The sequence below is a fragment of the Poecilia latipinna genome, unplaced genomic scaffold (genome assembly GCF_001443285.1).
Source record: "Poecilia latipinna isolate Pla-1442-1.1 unplaced genomic scaffold, P_latipinna-1.0 Scaffold32, whole genome shotgun sequence".
NCBI classification, from domain to species: domain Eukaryota; kingdom Metazoa; phylum Chordata; class Actinopteri; order Cyprinodontiformes; family Poeciliidae; genus Poecilia; species Poecilia latipinna.
In genome coordinates this window covers 91437-110216 of record NW_015112648.1, presented here as the reverse complement: position 1 = coordinate 110216, position 18780 = coordinate 91437, and the positions used below count along the sequence as shown (strand labels likewise).

General features: G+C 37.8%; 2 protein-coding genes and 1 pseudogene across 3 annotated transcripts in view; all 3 read left to right on the top strand.

Annotated features, from left to right (window-relative positions):
* The first annotated feature begins 304 nt into the window (after positions 1-304).
* LOC106953014 (sia-alpha-2,3-Gal-beta-1,4-GlcNAc-R:alpha 2,8-sialyltransferase) lies at positions 305-5339 on the top strand. The gene is made up of 4 exons (XM_015041506.1): positions 305-764; positions 2658-2780; positions 3119-3676; positions 4742-5339. Exons 1-4 carry the CDS (start codon positions 607-609, stop codon positions 5022-5024), a joined length of 1122 nt encoding a protein of 373 aa, XP_014896992.1. The 5' UTR covers positions 305-606; the 3' UTR covers positions 5025-5339.
* A 5129-nt stretch (positions 5340-10468) lies between these two features.
* The window catches only part of LOC106952947 (tripartite motif-containing protein 16-like), a 10474-nt gene continuing 2162 nt past the window's right edge, over positions 10469-18780 (top strand). The window contains exon 1 of one of the 2 annotated variants that reach the window (XM_015041418.1): positions 10469-11036. In XM_015041418.1, coding sequence (XP_014896904.1) covers positions 10675-11036 — 362 coding nt within the window. In that variant the 5' untranslated portion in view covers positions 10469-10674. Of the gene's footprint in view, positions 12655-18780 lie in introns of those variants that run through there. The other variant, XM_015041423.1, reaches the window with a different exon arrangement.
* Positions 14826-17588, top strand: LOC106952941 (tripartite motif-containing protein 16-like; annotated as a pseudogene).

Here is an 18780-nt window from a genome sequence, read left to right as displayed (position 1 = left end):
ATCTAAAAATATAAAAATAAATAACAGAGTTTTTAAAAATCTAATTATTTTGATAATAAAATAAAAATAGTTTCATGCTTCTAATTTATCTGAAACTGGAAATGTTTAGTGTGATTTATGTCAGAACAATTGTGCTTTCTGGTTTTAACTCTGCGTCTTTCCGCTATAAATTAAAAGCCCGCGGCATCTGTGGATATTTTGCTTTGCTTCCAGAATAATTCCTATTTTAAAAGCTTCCCTTATCTATTTCTGCCCCTCTCAGTCTATTAGTAGACAAGCTCCCCTTTGTGCTGCAGAGAAGCCTGCATCAGTGTGAGCGGGTGGAGGAGGAGGTGCTGCTGGTGGTGGGGAGACTGCCGGTGCTGTCAGGACTGGGCTGGTCGTGCAGCTGACTGGATGTTAACGCGCATCTCCGCTCAGTCTCATGATTTTATCACCCGCAGCCTGAGGAGGACCGAGAGCGCACCGAGCCGCGGCGTCTCCACCATGCATCATCCGTCTTCTAGGCGACTGTACCCGTTGATGCGCCCCGGTTCGCCAGCTCCAGCCCCGACCACGGCAACATAAAGGCTGCGGCTTTCTATCGGGAATGACAAAGCTCCCAAGATGGTTCGCATCGCCAAGGCCCTGGGCTTGTTTATCCTGAGCGTCGTGGTGCTCATCCTGTCGCTCATCAGCTACGTGTCTCTGAGGAAAGACAGCCTCTTCGGCACTGGCAGATATTACTCCGGAGGCCCGCGGATTATGTTTCATGCAGGCTTTAGGTGAGTACGGATTTTCGGCTGCAGATTGAGGGCAGTTAATGAAATGCAGACCAGGGCTAGTGTGAATGTAAACAGAGGAGTGTGGCCTGTTTGAGGGTCCCCGCATCTCCATTTCTCATACTGGACTTCATTCAGCTGAACGGTGAGCTCTCCAGAGTACTGATGTCTGTGCCTGTACCTTCTTAAAAACAGTCCCAAATTAGGAAATCAGCTGTATATTCACTGTAAAAACATGCAGGTTATCATAACCAGTTTCTATGTCTCTGAATATTAGAGGGATAACTAATCCACACTTCAGCTCCAATCTCACCTAAAGATGTCTGATCTTATTTCATTGAAATATTTTCAAGCAGTTCTTAAAAACAAGCAATGTGATTCTATCTATCAGTGTCATTGCTTTTAAACTGTTTTGTAATTTGTTTTAAACTTGTGTGTTTTATTTTTTTACTTTTGTGTAACCAGGTTGTTGGGTGATCCAAATTTCTGCCCAGATCCCTCTTGAAAATGAGATCTGGATCTCAGTGAGGTTTTACCCAGTTAAATAAAGGAAAGATAGAACATTTTAATTTACTGATAATTGGACACCAATTTATGCCCCAATTTAGACATTTCCATTCATGGTGAGCAGTTTTACAAAATTTCTGCTCATTTTGTGTCCCAGGAACAAAACTATTCCTAATAGTTTAAGGAAGTTTTTAGAAAGAGGTCATTAGAGATGAGGGAAGCACTTTGGATTCAAATTTGAATTTTTTTGGGAGATTTGAATGATCAATTGTTTTCTCTTAATCATTTTTCTGAGAAATAAGATTTAGGTCCCTTTAATTGAGATATCTTAAGCTTTTTTGGTATCTGTCAGTGTTTTTCTTTGGGTGAAATGAACTATTCTTGATATGATTCTTAGTATCTTTTTCTCAATTCCTTAATTTATTGATTCTTTCTGTTGCTGATTGTTGTTTTACTTTGACTACACAGAAAGCTTTCCGTTTTAGTTAATTACCTGTTCCATTCAAGATTAGTCATTTTTCTCACTGGCCTGTGTATTGGCAACGCTGTAGATTTTGCTCGAGGCTAAATACGCCCACCCACTCTGTTCTACAATAAAACCACAAGATTGATCCACACTGAGCTCTGATTCCCTAATGCTATGTTGGTGTGTGAAGCATTTGGACACTGGCTGATATTTTATCCATTTTCACTAACCTTTGTGCTATTCATATTGACTCAGTCAAGAATCAGTTGGTATCTCTCTGTTTTACTTGAAATGGCATAAATAACATAAAAACAGTCTAACCTCAACTTAATTTCTTAAGTCAGATTGGGAGGCGGTTCAGAGTAATGTTGCAGCTCAAAGATCTGACTCCTTCAACCAGTCCAGAAACTCAGTAGATCTGTCTAACCTCAAAGTGTTTGGTTCAGGGTGATCTGCGGTTCCCTTTCTTCTGAAAAGTGTGGCATGCACTGTTTGCTTTTTTGTCTTCCATCTGTGTTGCTACATGTCTCTGGATGCAGAGAAATGGCTTTAGATAGATAGATAGATAGATAGATAGATAGATAGATAGACAGACAAACAGACAGACAGACAGATATTCTTTAATGTCATTACACAAAGGCACACCAATGAATTTGGCAAAGAAATATTGCTTTAATATCCGAGTCCATAGAAAATACTTAGCACTTAGAATTATTTCATAGCTAAGATCAATTTGAAGAGACAAATTTATATTTTTGGACTTTGGGGGGAAGCCAGAGTACCCAGAGAGAACCCTCTCATGCACAGAGAGAACATATAAACTCCATGCAGAAAGAACCCAGGCTGCTGGCTCCAGTGTTATCAATAGAACAGAAATAAGAAACTTTAAAAGCAAACTCTGTATTTCTTTTTGTTGTTTTCAGGTCTCAGTTTGCCATGAATTTCCTGGACCCTTCCTTCATCCCACTGACAAATGCCTTGAATGAGGAGCTCCAAGGAAAACCATTCAAATGGAAGTTCAACAGGACAGCATTTTACAAGCAAAGGCAAGAGCTTAGCCACCACTTTTTACATATATATCTTCGGTTGATATTTTTACAAATATCAAAGGGCGCAAACAATTTAACTACAACAATACCACAGAAGAAGAAATAAAGAAAATGGGCTCCTGATCTTAAAGCCACACAGTTATAGCAATGAAGCAGTTTTCTAAGGTGTTTACAGTCAGGTAAAGGTACAATCCAAATAACAAAAAGAAGACATTTTGTGTAATTATGACAAAATAGGAATACAACCCGGTTACATGCAGGGAAAATTCTAAAGGAAGCAGAAATGAAATCTGTACCTCTGAATGTTTGGTGCTGAAGTATTTGCTGTTTTTCAGGAAAGAAATCTTCAACTACATCGACATTCCCCACAACTTCTCCCTCACGAAGGACAGTGTGCGCGTGGGCCAGCTAATGCACTTTGACTACTCCAGCCACAAGTACGTCTTCTCCATCAGCAACAACTTCAAGTCTTTACTCCCTGAGGCCTCCCCCATCCTCAACAAGCACTATAGTACGTGTGCGGTGGTGGGAAACAGCGGCATCCTGACTGGGAGCCACTGTGGCCCCGAGATCGACCAAGCCGACTTCGTCTTCCGCTGCAACTTTGCTCCCACCGAGGTCTATTTCAAAGACGTAGGCAAGAAGACCAACCTGACCACATTTAACCCCAGCATCCTGGAGAGGTACTACAACAACCTGCTGACTATTCAGGACAGGAATAACTTCTTCCTGAACCTGAAGAAGCTGGAGGGAGCCATCCTCTGGATCCCCGCCTTCTTCCTTCACACCTCCGCCACAGTAACCCGAACCCTGGTGGACTTCTTTGTGGAGCACAAGGGTCAGCTGAAGGTTGAACTGGCCTGGCCAGGAAACATCATGCATGATGTCAACAAGTAAGATGGATACAAAACCAAATAAAGGAATAACACTCGTTAATATTAACATCTGATTTCCTCTTATTTCCATGTATTTTCAAGCACATGCTGTTAAAGAGGCGGTCTTATGTGTTTTCCAGGAACACAGTATCATTTTATAGCACAATCAAGTAACTATATTACCCTCAGTACAATATTGTTTACATCAAACACGACTTAAAAGAAATTTGACTTTGCAATTTAACACCTTAAGTTGGGCCTCTGATTTTCTTATTTATAGTTTTAGTTTATTTGTTTAGCACATTTCAGCAACAAGGCAGTTCAAAGTCCTTTACATAATAAAAAAGTAAAAATACAAAGTCATAGAAACACAGTCAGTAATTGAAACATTACTGAGGATTGTTGATAAATTTTTCAATAATTATGTTTCAAAAGCTGCTCTGAACAGGTGGGTTTTTGTACTGTTGCGTATTGTAGTGCTAAGCATTTCAGTGATTTATAATCTAACAGCAGTATTTTAAAGTCTATTCTCTCAGTGTAGGGACTGTAGAGCTGGTGTGATGTGCTCCATCTTCCTGGTTTTAGTCAGAATTCCAGCTGCAGCATTCTGGATCAGCTGCAGCTGGAGGATTTTTTAGGTAGACTTGTGAAGACGCTGTTGCAGTAATCAATGCGACTAAAGATAAACGCATGGATGAGTTTCTCTAGATCTTGCTGAGACATTAGTTCTCTAATCCTAGAGATGTTCTTCAGGTGATAAAGGCTGACTTTGTGACTGTCTCTATGTGGCTCTGAATGTTCAGGTCTGAGTCGACCCAGACCTTATTATTGAACAAATAAGCACATCTGAACTAGTTTAGAAGTATAAAAATACTTAACTTCCCGCATCCTTGATGAACCCAAAAAGTCCAAACGGTAGATCAAGCATTTTTTACCTTGACCACACCTTCCTATTTTTGGATGTGTCAGGACTCTAATCTGTGCATGAATGACACGCTGTGAAAGAGAGAGAGAAAGAGAATTACTTAAATTGTTTGTAGTGTTTGGATTGATTCCTTACTTAACTTCTCATTTCTCCCACAGATACTGGAAAACTAAGAACCTCTCTCCCAAGCGTCTGAGCACGGGGATCCTCATGTACACACTGGCGTCCGCCATGTGCGATGAAATCCACCTCTACGGCTTCTGGCCGTTCGGGTGGGACCCCAACACAGGCAAGGAGTTGCCGTACCATTACTACGACAAGAAAGGGACCAAGTTCACCACGAAGTGGCAGGAGACGCATCAGCTGCCCAGCGAATTCAAGCTGCTGTACAAGCTGCACAGGGAAGGCGTGATCAAACTCAGCCTAACACACTGCACATAGGCATACGAGTGAGTGCTAGATCGTCTCACACATCACTCCGGAAACCACGACCCACAGATAGAAACCCATTTCCAGTATTTGTTGTGTGACACATAAGCATGATAGATGGCAATTGATTTTTAATCTGTAGACAGACTCATAGTTTATTTTATATTGATAATGACCATCTTTCTGGACGTTTAGATCACACAAATGTTCAGTATGTTGTCGTGCTAAGTAGAACTGTCATGCTTCTATGATTGTCTTTTGCATGACTCCTTACTATAGCGTGACCATTTGGCAAGAATAAACATCCCTTCCAGCTGTAAAGTCAAATCTTCCAGTTCTGATTAATGCGAACGATTCACCTTTAAAACAGTGTGCTGATTATTTACACTGAAATCACTGCCTAATCTCAGGGATTGAGTTAGATCAGTGTTTTTTCTAATCAGATTTTATGCCTCAAGAGTGGTACAGTTCTTCTTTTCTGGATTTTATCCCCATGATTTATCAGACAATCTGCACTGCTCTATAAGATGGTATTGTTTACAAGATTGTCACTATAAATATCTTCATGTTTGTCTTTTTAATTTCTATAGATAGTGCCACTATCAACCTTAAATTATGTTGCAATGCTTCACTTACTTTTTCTTACAACTAACATTCCAACAATAAGCCATAAATTCATAAACAGACAATATCTATTACCATTTATTGCAGATATAGGTGTCAGCCTATGTTTTATACTTGGACTAAAGATATTTCAGCAAAACGGGAAGCATTTAAAGTCACAGAGCATTCACGTTCCAAAATTAAATATGCTGTTTAATAAGCTTACATGAGACATGAGTTCAGTTGTACAGTTACAGAAAAAAACGTTATCAGTAGAAAATAAGTGAACGCTAAATGGATTATTGTTTTCATTCAGTATTTCACAGAATATGTTACTCAAATTTAATTACTATAACAATATATAACAAATACAGTCTTCATACTAGTTTTAGTCACTTAACAGTCATGTTTTACTTTTATAGTTAGCCTGGATTTAAAAAAATATATTAATTGATAATTATTGAACTCAAATAAGTTACAAAATGGTTTCTTCAAATGTTTGAAAATTAAGAACTTTTAATCTGAAAGAGCTGTTTTTTTTATTTTCAGCTAACATCTGAGCTAAATTTTTAGTTAAATGCTTTAATTATATTTTAAATCTTAACTGCATTTAACATTTTTAACCAGTGCTTGAGAATCAAAACTGCTGAATGTGACAAAATGTTTGTCATCCGTTCGTTAATGACTTAAAAACTCACAATGTTCACTGAAATAACTGAAATACTGTGTTTGTTTGACAAAAGTAATAATGAATAAAACAAATTTGAACATTAACCAGTAAAAATCAGACATTGCTTCTGAAATGTGATTTAACAAAATCAGCTGAAAAAAAAAATAAACTAATGTAAAACGAGTAAAAAAGTAAGTTATAAGTACCATCATTTCAGTCCAGGCTTGTTTCATTAGTTTTTTCTATTAATTTATTTTTAAGACTCTGTTAAACCACAATTCAAATTCAAATGTAGGATTCCCATTGGCTAATTTTCAGTAAATTTTATTTATTATCAGTTCTGCCCATTTCACCTTATTTCAGTGACTATTGTGGGCTTTTCGGTCATTAACAGACGGGAAAACAACAGTTTTCTCCACATATGTAAAAGGCGCGAGCAATGAGAGCGAATATGTATGTTTTGGACAAAATTGTGTGAAGTAAACAATCTAGAGGTTTAACATGAATTAAATTTAAATATAATAGAGAAGATACAAAACTTTTTTTAACTACAAAAATGCTGTTTCACTACAGAAGCCTATCTGGGACATTTCCAACCTGAAATGAATGAATTTTATGACTTGCTGCATTTTGACTAAAAGCATGAGGATTCAGTTTACTAACATTGCATGGAAAGCTAACAGATATTTAGGCTAGTTTTATAAAAAAAAACCTTTTTGCAGATTGTTTGAGGGTAAATTTAGAATTTTGAAGTCATTTGTATTCCTAATTGTATAATCCATAATCAAAATATTTCTATGAGACTAGCTAGAGCAAACCTAATGCTACAAACGGTGTGGACCAAAATCGCAACATAAAATACAAGAGATTTTTTTTATTTTAAAATGTTATCTGAAATAATCCACCAAATCCAACATGAAACAGGGAAAGAACCCAAACAGTAAACGTTTACCATGTAATTTTAGGCTTTAACTTGATGTTAAATACACAGAGCAACTCATTCAGATTTAAATTGTTCATAGTGTTTCATCGCCACCCTGTCACAGAAATCTTATTAATTTATCTAAGTTTCATATTGACATAAACAGTTATATGAACTGTCGTTACTGTCTGTGCTTAGAGCCAAAAACACTACTGTGGATAAATATTTCACTCCTTATGGGTTTTTGTTTTGTTTTTCGTTTTGGGCACACTTAAATGTTTCAGATCATAAGACATTTTTTTAATTGAAGGTAATGGTTGAGACAAAATTAAGCTTTTATGTAATGAATAAAAACAGGATATATACAAACCTGTCTCAATGTGAAAATGTGATTTCACACTCTGATATAGTTATATATAGTTATAGATTTAGGATGCAATTATTTTCTCGATGTTTCATTTTTCAAATTTTTGAGGGTCTGTCCAGCTTTTTGTTTTAAAAATTAATTTAGCAACAACTTTACTTAAAAAGCTGTTTCTTATCGGTTTGTTTGATATTAATTTTTTTTTTCTGGAACATGTTTGTGTGTTCAAAATAGTAAAAACAAACTACATTTGTCAGTAAATACTTCTTCATACCTCTCACTGTACATGAAAAAACACATTTGCAGTTTGTCATATTGACTCTTGATGTCATAGATGGATAGGAATAATTTCTGTGGTTCATTTATAAAGGGACTGACACTAATTTTTGATTTGTATGCTGCATAAAATCAAGCAGTAGGTAAGATTTTAAGGTTTTGTTTTTTTTACTTTAAGATTGATGTTAAATATTTTTATTTCTTCTGCTAAATAATGATGTGGTATGGCTCCATGAATGTCCTTCATTTGGACGGATATCTTTGAAATATCTCCTGGTTCTGAGATGAATTTTGGACGGTACAAATTCATGTCAAAAGCCGGTACGTAGAATGTGTGTAAATTTAGCCATTATAATAAAATCTGTAAGGGTTGTTATGCCAGTTAATGTAAAAGCCAGAATAACAGTATATTGCTTTTTGTGCATTAAATGAACTGACACTGACATGTATCGCATAATGTATTTTTATTTTGAAATGCATCACTACATAGTCTGTCCCAACTCTCCTTTAAGAGTCATGGACTTGTGTTTTCTCTGCACGGCATCTTCGTTTCATGATGCATAAGAAAGCTTGGCTGCTTGTGTACATGCCATAAACAATGTACTGGACTGTGGTATCTGGTTTGTTTGAAGAAAAAAAAAGAACAATTGTTCTGAAACTGTCATAAATGTTTTAATTATACTCCATGATAAATAGCCATTATGTGCCTGCGAAATTCTTTCCATTAACGTTTCAGCGTGTCAATAAAAAACGTTTTTCTCTGATATCATTTCAGAGTTGTGTTACCAGTTTGCCTAAAAGATAAAATATATACAATCTTTTGCCTGAGAATTCAAACTAATTTTCAAAGCATCAACAGTCTTCACACTAAGACTGTCTTAAAATGCTAAGTTATATATATTTCACAATTTATTATTATTTGTATATTTATTATTCTACAATTTTTAAATCAGTTTTTTTTTCTTAACTCCACAAGTAATACTTGTACACCTATATGTATTTATGGTCACACTAAGAGTTTTTCCAATATTTTTTTCTGACCTTTTGTTGCCAAATTCACCATTGTGTGTTTTTGCAACAATAAATTTAAATCATGTGAATTTATGACTACTATTTCTAGACAAGCAAATATTTAACGTTCTTTAGCTGAGGTTATTTAGAAAAACTTGACATCACAAAGCAATATAATGAAGATTTCTATGAACGAAACATTAGCTCTCTCCATCAGCTGGAAAACAAATAATTCTCCTTTTATACAGTGTTTGATGTATTTTTTTTTTCACCTTGTAAAATTAACAGTCGTGTTTACGATGAGCAATGGTAAATCAGTGATCAGAACTGGACTTACTTCTCTATTTACACCTGACAAGAAGATCTTAAAAGTCTTACTGAATTTAGACAAATAAAGACATATTATAAAGATAGATTTAACTGTGGTCAATTGTTATAATGTAAAATAAAAGTGGATTGAAAGTATTTTACCTCGCTTTTCAAACCAACAGTAAAAACTAACTGCAGATTTAATGGCGGTTGTGGTTAATTGGTCTTGATTTTCAGACTGTTACACAATAAAGCCAGTTCGTGTAAGAAACGGTTTTTCAAGGTTATTAATATGGGACCCTTCTATCTCTCTGTCTAATGTTACCCTGATAATTCCTTACACTTCTATAGCCTTTACCCAAATAAGTGGTTTGAATTGTCTGTTATAAAATCTTTGTTGTAATAAAAATACATGAGAAAAGTTCTGGATAAAGTTACCTCTTTATCAGTGATCACTCTCATATATCTTTATCATTTAGACCATTTATTCCTCTACAAAGAATAAAACAGCCTACTTAAATAAGACGTCAGTTTGTTTTTGCTATTTGAGCTTTGTCATGAAACATTGAGAAAAATAATGTTTATGTCTCAAGTGTGATTTCATTTAATCTTATCTTTGCATACACTGCATAAAAATATACATTACTTTTTGCCTCTTCCAGCTGCCAGTATTTCCCCACAAACGGTACAGTACAAAAACAAAGCAAAGTAATGGAATCCACACAAAAATGTATTTAATTTCCAAGTGTTATTACTTAAAGGCAATTCTAAATAAATTAGATTTCAGACTTTATTTATAGAAGCTAAGTGTCTCAACAGTTTTGCAATTTTCCGGAAGTTTGTTCCAGATTAGATGAGCATAAAAACTAAAAGCTGTTTCTCCATGTCTGGGGGAAGAGTAGAGTTGTACTAGCAGACCTGAATGATCTGGAGGGTTGATACAATGACAACAGGTCTACATATTCAGGTTTGCAGCTACTAGTAACTTTATGTAGAATTTTATTTGTACAATTTTCACAGGAATACAGTGTTTAATGTTGTTTTTGATGTGTTTTTTTTTATTCTCCTCTGTGAAGATATTGTTATGTGCGTTTTTAAGTTAAAGACCCTGTACCTTCTAGTCTGTACCTCGACACTACGAAAAATACAACGGATAGTGTGGAAAGTTCTTAAAGCTACCATATTTTTTTGTCGTTTCTCTAAGAAATTGACCCTTTCAAGATGGCGGTGTTGGTTACGTGCGAAACGGCTCGACTGACGTTCTGTGACCGGAAAGTGCGTCGAATGACGCTGATGACGCACTCCTTATTTGAACGCGAAGCGGAAAGCGAGAGTGAGCACCAAGGTAACAGTCCGACGACGTGATCTCTGAGGGGAGTTTAAGCCCTTTCAGCGAGCAGACGGTCCTGTGCAGCTTTTTTAATAGTTGTTTCGAGAAAGACTCGTTGGAGCTCAGACTAGTTTCACTTGTCAGAAAGCGAAACTTTAACGGTCACCGAGAGCAACGATGGCGCAGAACGGAGTTCATCTGGACCGAGAGAGTTTCTCCTGTTCAGTCTGTCTGGATCTGCTGAAGGATCCGGTGACCATTCCCTGCGGGCACAGCTACTGCATAAAGTGTATTGAAGAGCACTGGGATGAGGAGGACCATAAAGGCGACTACAGCTGTCCTCAGTGCAGACAGACCTTCACACCGAGGCCTGTCTTGGTGAAAACCACCATGCTAGCCGCGTTAGCCGAGCAGCTGAAGCTAACTGGACTCGGAGCTTCTCCTACTTATGATACTCATGCTGGACCTGAAGATGTGGCCTGTGATATGTGCACAGGAAGGAAATTAAAAGCTACAAAGTCGTGTTTGATGTGTTTGGTGTCTTATTGTGAGAAGCACCTGCAGCCTCATTACGACTTGGCTCAGTTAAAGAAGCACCAGCTGGTGCAACCCTCCAAGCAGCTCCATGACAGCATCTGCTCCCATCACGATGAGGTGATGAAGATGTTCTGCTGCACTGACCAGCAGAACATCTGTTACGTCTGCATGGTGGATGAACATAAAGGTCACGACGTGGTTTCAGCTGCAGCAGAGAGAAAGGAGAAGCAGAAAGATCTGGAGGTGAAGAGAGGAGAAATCCAGCAGACAATCCAGGATGGAGAGAGAGACATGAAGCTGCTTCAGCAGGAAGTGGACGCCATTAACGACTCTGCTAATAAAGCAGTGGAGAACAATGACATTATCTTCTCTGAGGTGATGTGTGTCATTGAGAGAAGAAACTCTGAGGTGAAGCAGCAGATCAGATCCCAGCAGGAATCTGAGGTGAATCGAGTCAGAGATCTTCAGGAGAAGCTGGAGCAGATGATCACTGTGCTGAAGAGAAAAGACGCTGAGCTGGAGCAGCTCTCACACACAGAGGATTACAACCAGTTTCTGCAGAAATACCCCTCACTGTCTGCTGTTAGTGAGACTACAGACTCTGTGTGTCCGTGGGGCTGCTATGTAGACGTGACGACAGCTGTTTCAGATCTCAAAGACAAACTTAAGGACATTTTACGAGACAGTTGGACAAACATCTCACTGACAGTCACTGAAGTGGATGCTTTCCTCCTGGATCCAGAACCTAAAACGAGAAATGAATTTCTGAAATACTCTCAAGAAATCACCTTGGACCCAGAAACCGCTCACAAACAGCTGCTGCTATCCGAGGGGAACAGGAAGGCGACCCTGATGCGTAAAGATCAGATCCAGAACCATCACCCAAAGAGGTTCTCCGCTTTCTTCCAGGTGCTGAGTAAGCAGATCCTGACTGGGCGCTGCTACTGGGAGGTGCAGTGGGCTGGACTGGGGGGCTACGTCGCAGTCGCCTGCAAGGATGTAAAGAAAACAAAGACTTCGTTTGGCTGTAACGAAGAGTCCTGGGCTTTGTTTTGCCAAAAAGACAAAAATCAGTATTTGCACAACAAAGTTAAAACCCCCATCGCTGGAGAAGATTTCTCCAGAGTGGGAGTTTACCTGGATGAGAGCTCTGGTACTGTGTCGTTCTACAGCGTCTCAGAGGACATGAGGCTGCTCCACCGGGTCCAGACCAGCTTCACTCAGCCGCTCTATGCCGGAGTCCAGCTCTGGTTCCACATTGGAGATACAGCTGAGATCTGTAAACTGAAATGAGTCCAAGTTGAAATCAGGATGTATTTTTCCTACAAGTAATTTCTCTTTTAGTTGAAGCTTTGTTTATTTTCTGATTAGCTCTCCTTTAATCTTTGTGCATTTATGTTGACTTTGTTTTACTTTGTAGTTTTTTTTTGTTATGTCTGACTTTATGGATGGTTTTGTGATTTTTAGATAAAAGAACAGGTTCAGTGTGACTAAAGAATTGTGGATAACCCTTTTAGGTTCGTTTTGTCAAAGGTGAAACTGGATTAGTTTGAAAATGACACTAAACATATTTATTAAGAAAAGTGGTTTTGGTACTTATTAAACTGGTTTTCAAGCAAATTCTTTATTTTATGTTTTTTTAAACACATTTACATAAAATATAAATTTTTTTGTGGAAAGTGATTACCCACCCCCCTACACTGTCATCTTTTTCTTAAAAGGACAGTTGATTTAGGAAAAACAAAAATCACGTTTGGCAAAAAATGACTTGTACCATTTATTTAAGGAATACAACATTTGAATTTCATGTTGGGTTAGGTTTTTTTATTTAGAAATAGAAATTTTAAGACTCTGCATCAAATCTGAGCAACTTTGTTCAGAGTTCTCTTTATTTCTCCTGAACACTTATGTTTTAAGTTTTTTTTTTTTTTAATTCTCAACTGGTATGATCTTGAAACAAGGTGACTTCTCTTCAGTTAATCTCAAATTATCAGTGTTCAATACACAAGAGGGCGCTCTTATCTTAATGGTGGCCTGAAAACAAAACGTTTTAAATTCTGTTAATGTGCTAACAGCTTATAGATAGATGGAATTATTAATTTTTACACATTTTTAAAGTTTAACAGGTTTGTTTTGGTTTTGAAGAGTTTGCTTAAGTCCCAAAATTATTTTTTTAACTTTAAATTCACTTTTAGCTGCTGAGTTTTAATCAAAATTACCAGACCAACCTGCATGACAAGTTCACCTTTTCTTCTTAATGTGAGCTGGTTCTGAAGTCCTGAACACAGTGGGGAACAGTTTGACCCACTTGGGTCTGCATCAGAGCAGAAAGTCAATAGGCAAAAATATGGCCTTTTTTTTAAGAGCTAACGCTAAAGAAAATATTAATTTATTTTACTTGCTCACCAATAAAGAAAATATGCAATATTTTAATAAGACAAATCTAAACAATCTTTTTTTAGGTAGAAAAAGAATGTGCAGATCAATGCTGAGACCAAACCTTTAAAAGGAGTTTTTCATGTTTGTCTCGCTAATAGAAAGTGACCCTATTTGCAAATCATTTCAGACTCATTTGGGGGAAAAATATACAAAGATTTAGTTTATTTTCAGCACAAGATCAGGATTTGGATAACTCTTTCTCTGAAACACCTGCTGTATTTTATTGAGGTTATTAAATTTATTAAATGCAGATTTATGTGTATTAAAGTTGCAAAAACATGTAGAATAAGAGTTAAAAAATATGTAATATATTTTATTGTTAAAAATTAGCCGGTGTCAGCTTGGTTTAGTTTGTCTGGATCAAATACGTTAGTGTCTTTCTCCATCACCAGGATCTGACTTAAATCAGATGTGACTTAAATCCTGACTTAATGTTTGTTTTAAATTCACCAACAGAATATCACAGCTCAAACAATCCAATCATGTTCTCCTTCCAAGCTGCAGGCTCTGGAGTTTGCTGTCTGTAAGAACGGGGGAATCGACTTTTTTGGGGGCAAAATGAATCGTAGCTGAACATAGACAACCACACCACCAGCCTACAGGCTACTTGTTAAGCTTAAGGTGATGTATTGATATCACCTTAAGCTGTTGGATGAAGGTAATTTTAGCTAGTCATCTTTTAGCTAACATTACCTGCACCCAACAGCTTTACTCAACAGTCTGTTAGTTTGGGGGAAAAACTTTGAAAAGTTCTTTGCGTTTTGCTGGTTTGCTGCCATGATTCTAACACACCTGCGTAGCTCTGCACAGCAGCAGCAGGTGTCCTTCTGCTGCACAGGTGTAAACCCAGCGCGAGTGTCGTAGCGCTCATGTTGCGTTTAAAGGCAGCCCGGAAAAAGAGGTAACAACATATTAACAACGGATTAAACAGTTTTAACTGCTGATAAAAGTGACAGAGGACATGTACTTGCACAGATATGGGAAGTGCGGAAGCCCCTACTGATTGACAGAGGAATAACAGAGAGTTGGCTATTCTAAGGTAAAAACCCAGCGCATACAGCGTTCATGGTTTGTTTGTTTTATTTCATCCAGACGGCTTCCCGCGCCTCCCCTGCAATGGTTTGCCCCACAGTTTGGGAACCTCTGGTTTATATGGAGTTAGATTTGTTTCACAATTATTCAATCAAAAAAAATCTTTAAAAAATGTTTTGTTTCGTAAAAAATTATTTTTATGATTAAAAAGTTTTTAAGATTTTTTTTGTTTGACATGATTTTTTTTATGATTGAATACTACCTTTTTTGTTTGACATGATTTTTTTAAATTTTTTTTAATTTTTTTTTTGATTGAATGTGGTGCTGGCTGAAATTCACCAGAGTGATTTGAGTTATTTGTGGTGTAATACCAATTTATACCAAAAGATGGCAGGAGTGGCGCATGAGAGAGAAACTGACTTCAAAGCCTTATGCAGAAGAAGCTGATTTAAAGCACGTAACGTAGCACGTAAGACTGATGAGTCAGCAGCGCAATGCAGCCGCTACTAACAAATATGTTTTCTGTTTTCACAGGTGGGGTTTTTTTTATTTAGTTTTTCTAACGTTTCTAATTTCAGGACCGTGTTTTGTTGACATGAATTCTATTTTGAGATATTTCTGTATATTATTAGTGAATGTTTACTGCCGCTGGCCTAAATGCTAACTACCGTTAGTGCGACCGTTAATTTCCCAGGGTCCAAAAGCTAACAACCGTTAGCATCTCAGTTGAAGAAGTTAGGTTGTTTTACGTTATTTTTCCCGTGATATTGGATTAGAGGACAGTTACAAAGTATATTGTATCATAGATGTATTCAAACACAGGTCCATTATATGTATAAAATTGAAGATTTATTTATGTTAGTAATGTAATGTATGTTCATGATTGTCTATCCATGCTGGTTAACATGTTACTTTGTGTATAATAGACTGTACAAACAACTGTAATGATCAAATTGGTAATTTTAATGTTTGCTCATATATATGATTAAAGCATTTAGACATGTTTTTTTTTTTTGTTGCAATTTTAAAAAAGTTTAAATAAATATAAAGAGAAATCCAAATGTCACTAAACTGTGACTCATATATTCAGCAAGTGATTGATTTGACATAAGAGACTAGGACAACATCAATTAGATACTAAAGTTTTGTTGTAAAAAGGGTTAAACGCTGTTTCTCTGTCAAACTGCACTGATTTCTCCTCAATCATGTTCCTCCTCTCAAACTGTCACTCTGTCAACAGATTTCTTTCTTCCCTCGCAGCCAGAGACAGTTTGTCAGCGAATCCAGTGCTGATGCACCGGCATTGCACAAACTCATCACGTGTAGAGCAGAGATCAGGGTGATCTCATTTCTCTGAAATTGAAACTTAAATCGTCTCTGAGAGAAGAAATGGCGCAGAAAGGAGTCCAGCTGGACAGAGAAAGTTTCTCCTGTTCTGTTTGTCTGGATCTACTGAAGGATCCGGTGATGATTCCCTGTGGACACAGCTACTGCCTGAAGTGTATCAAAAACTTCTGGGATGAAAAGAACAAGAAAGGCGACTACAGCTGTCCTCAGTGCAGGCAGACCTTCACACCGAGGCCTTCTCTGGTGAAAAACATCATGTTGGCAGGATTAACTGAGCAGCTGAAGCTAACTGGACTCGGAGCTTCTTTTACTGAACAGAGTTATGCTGGACCTGAAGATGTGGCCTGTGATATTTGTACTGGGAGGAAAGTAAAAGCTATAAAGTCGTGTTTGATGTGTTTGGTGTCTTATTGAGAAGCACCTGCAGTCTCATTACGACGTGGCTCAGTTAAAGAAGCACCAGCTGGTGCAGCCCTCCAAGCAGCTCCATGACAGCATCTGCTCCCATCACGATGAGGTGATGAAGATGTTCTGCCGCACCGACCAGCAGACCATCTGTTACATCTGCACAGTGGATGAACATAAAGGTCACGACGTGGTTTCAGCTGCAGCAGAGAGAAAGGAGAAGCAGAAAGATCTGGAGGTGCAGAGAGGAGAAATCCAGCAGACAATCCAGGATGGAGAGAGAGACATGAAGCTGCTTCAGCAGGAAGTGGACGCCATTAAAGTTTCAGCTGATAAAGCAGTGAAGGAAAATGAGAAAATCTTTACTGAGTTGATCTGTGTGGTCCAGAAAAGAAGCTCTGAGTTGAAGCAGCAGATCAGATCCCAGCAGGAATCTGAGGTGAATCGAGTCAGAGAACTTCAGGAGAAGCTGGAGCAGGAGATCACTGTGCTGAAGAGGAAAGACGCTGAGCTGGAGCAGCTCTCATGCACAGAGGATTATAACCAGTTTCTGCAGAAATATCCCTCACTGTCTGCTGTTAGTGAGACCAAACACTCATCCAGCATCAATGTTCGTCCTCTGAGGTACTTTGAAGATGTGACAGCAGCCGTGTCAAAGCTGAGAGATGAACTGCAGGACATCCTGAAGGAGAAATGGACAAACATCTCACTGACAGTCCCTGAGGTGGATGTTCTTCTGTCAGAACCAGAACCAAGGACCAGAGATGACTTCCTACGATATTCACAGGAAATCACCTTGGATCCAAACACAGCTCAGATGAACCTCCTGCTGTCTGAGGGGAACAGGAAGGTGACCCTAATGGAACAAAGTCAGTTCTATCCCGATCACCCAGAGCGCTTGTCAGTTAAGTTCCAGGTCCTGAGTAAACAGAGTTTGTCTCGGCGATGTTACTGGGAGGTGCAGTGGGGAGGACAAGGAGGACGAGGAAGTTATGTGGCAGTCGCATACAAGGATGTCTATAAAACAGACAGTGTGTTTGGACAAAATGATACATCTTGGTCTTTATTTTGTTGCCCAAACAATCATCAATTTTGGTACAACAGCATCCGAACTCCCATCCCTGGTTCTGAGTTCTCCAGGGTCGGAGTTTACCTGGACCAACCAGCTGGTACTCTGTCATTCTACAACGTCTCAGAGAGCATGATTCTGATCCACAGAGTCCAGACCAGCTTCACTCAGCCGCTCTACGCTGGAATACAACTCTGGTTCAGCATCGGAGACACAGCCGAGATCTGTAAACTGAAATAATTACAGCTGTATAAGAAATTAATTCAATGAAGTTAATTGTTTTTTTGGGGGGCGGGGGCTTGCTCTTCCTTAGATTTTTTTTTTTTTTTTTTTTAATATCTGCTCACAAAGGTTTGAAATTTCTGTCTCTTGAGGTTTTATGGATCAGACACCAATCAGCAACTGGTTTCAAGGTAGCAACAAATTCCCTTCAGGTTCCTAAAGTTTAAAATACTTTTAATGAGATACCAGAGAAAGAGCTGGAGGGAATTTTCCCAGTCAAAAAGATTATGGTGTAGTATTTTGCTGCCCGTCCCCCACCCGTTGCTGCTCACTTTAACCAGATGGACTGCTACAGTTTTTAGGAAATATTTCTGGTTGTGAATAATTGTGTGGAAACAAGAGCTAGCAAGCTGAGTGGCATGTTGCAGGCTGGTTAGTGTTTGGTGATTTTGGTTTATTTTAGTCCCAGTGTTAATCTAGAAATAGCAGAGCTTCCAAATTCTGCATTTTAAGTTGGCTTTATTTCAGTTATTTATTTTCATAAAACCATTTTTGCTAAAAGTGATTTTCTTTTCTGCTAGGTCATCCTTTGTTAAAAGGAGAGTTGGTGATTTAGGCAAGAAAAATCACTATTGGCAAAAATATGACTTGTACCATTTACTTAAGAAATACATTTGAATTTCATGTTGGGTTAGGTTTTTTTTTTAAATTATTATTTAGAAATAGAAAATGTAAGACTCAGCATCAAATCTGAGTAATTTTGTTCAAAGTTATTTTTATTACTCCTGAACACTTAAATTTTATGTTAATTTTTTTATTCTCAACTGGTTTGATCTTGAAACAAGGTGACTTCTCTTCAGTTATTCTCAAATTATCAGTTTTCAATACACAAGGGGGTGCGCTTAACTTAATAGTTGCTTGAAAACAAAACGTTTTAAATTCTGTTAATATGCTGTTAAACAGCCTATAAATAGATGGAATTATTGATTTTTACACATTTTTAAAGTTTAACAGGTTTATTTTGGTTTTGAAGAGTTTGCTTAAGTCCCAAAGTTATTTTTTAACTTTAAATTCACTTTTAGCTGCTGAGCTTTAATCAAAAATGACCAGATCAACCTGGATGACAAGTTCACCTTTTCTTCTTAATGTGAGCTGGTTCTGAACACAGTGGGGAACAGTTTGACCCACTTGGGTCTGCATCAGAGCAGAAAGTCAATAGCCAAAAAATAAGA

Coding starts and splice junctions, on each gene's coding strand:
- LOC106953014 (XM_015041506.1), top strand. CDS start 607: ATGGTTCGCATCGCCAAGGCCCTGGGCTTGTTTATCCTGAGCGTCGTG. Junction 765..2,657: donor ATGTTTCATGCAGGCTTTAG/GTGAGTACGGAT, acceptor TGTTGTTTTCAG/GTCTCAGTTTGCCATGAATT. Junction 3,677..4,741: donor ATCATGCATGATGTCAACAA/GTAAGATGGATA, acceptor TTTCTCCCACAG/ATACTGGAAAACTAAGAACC.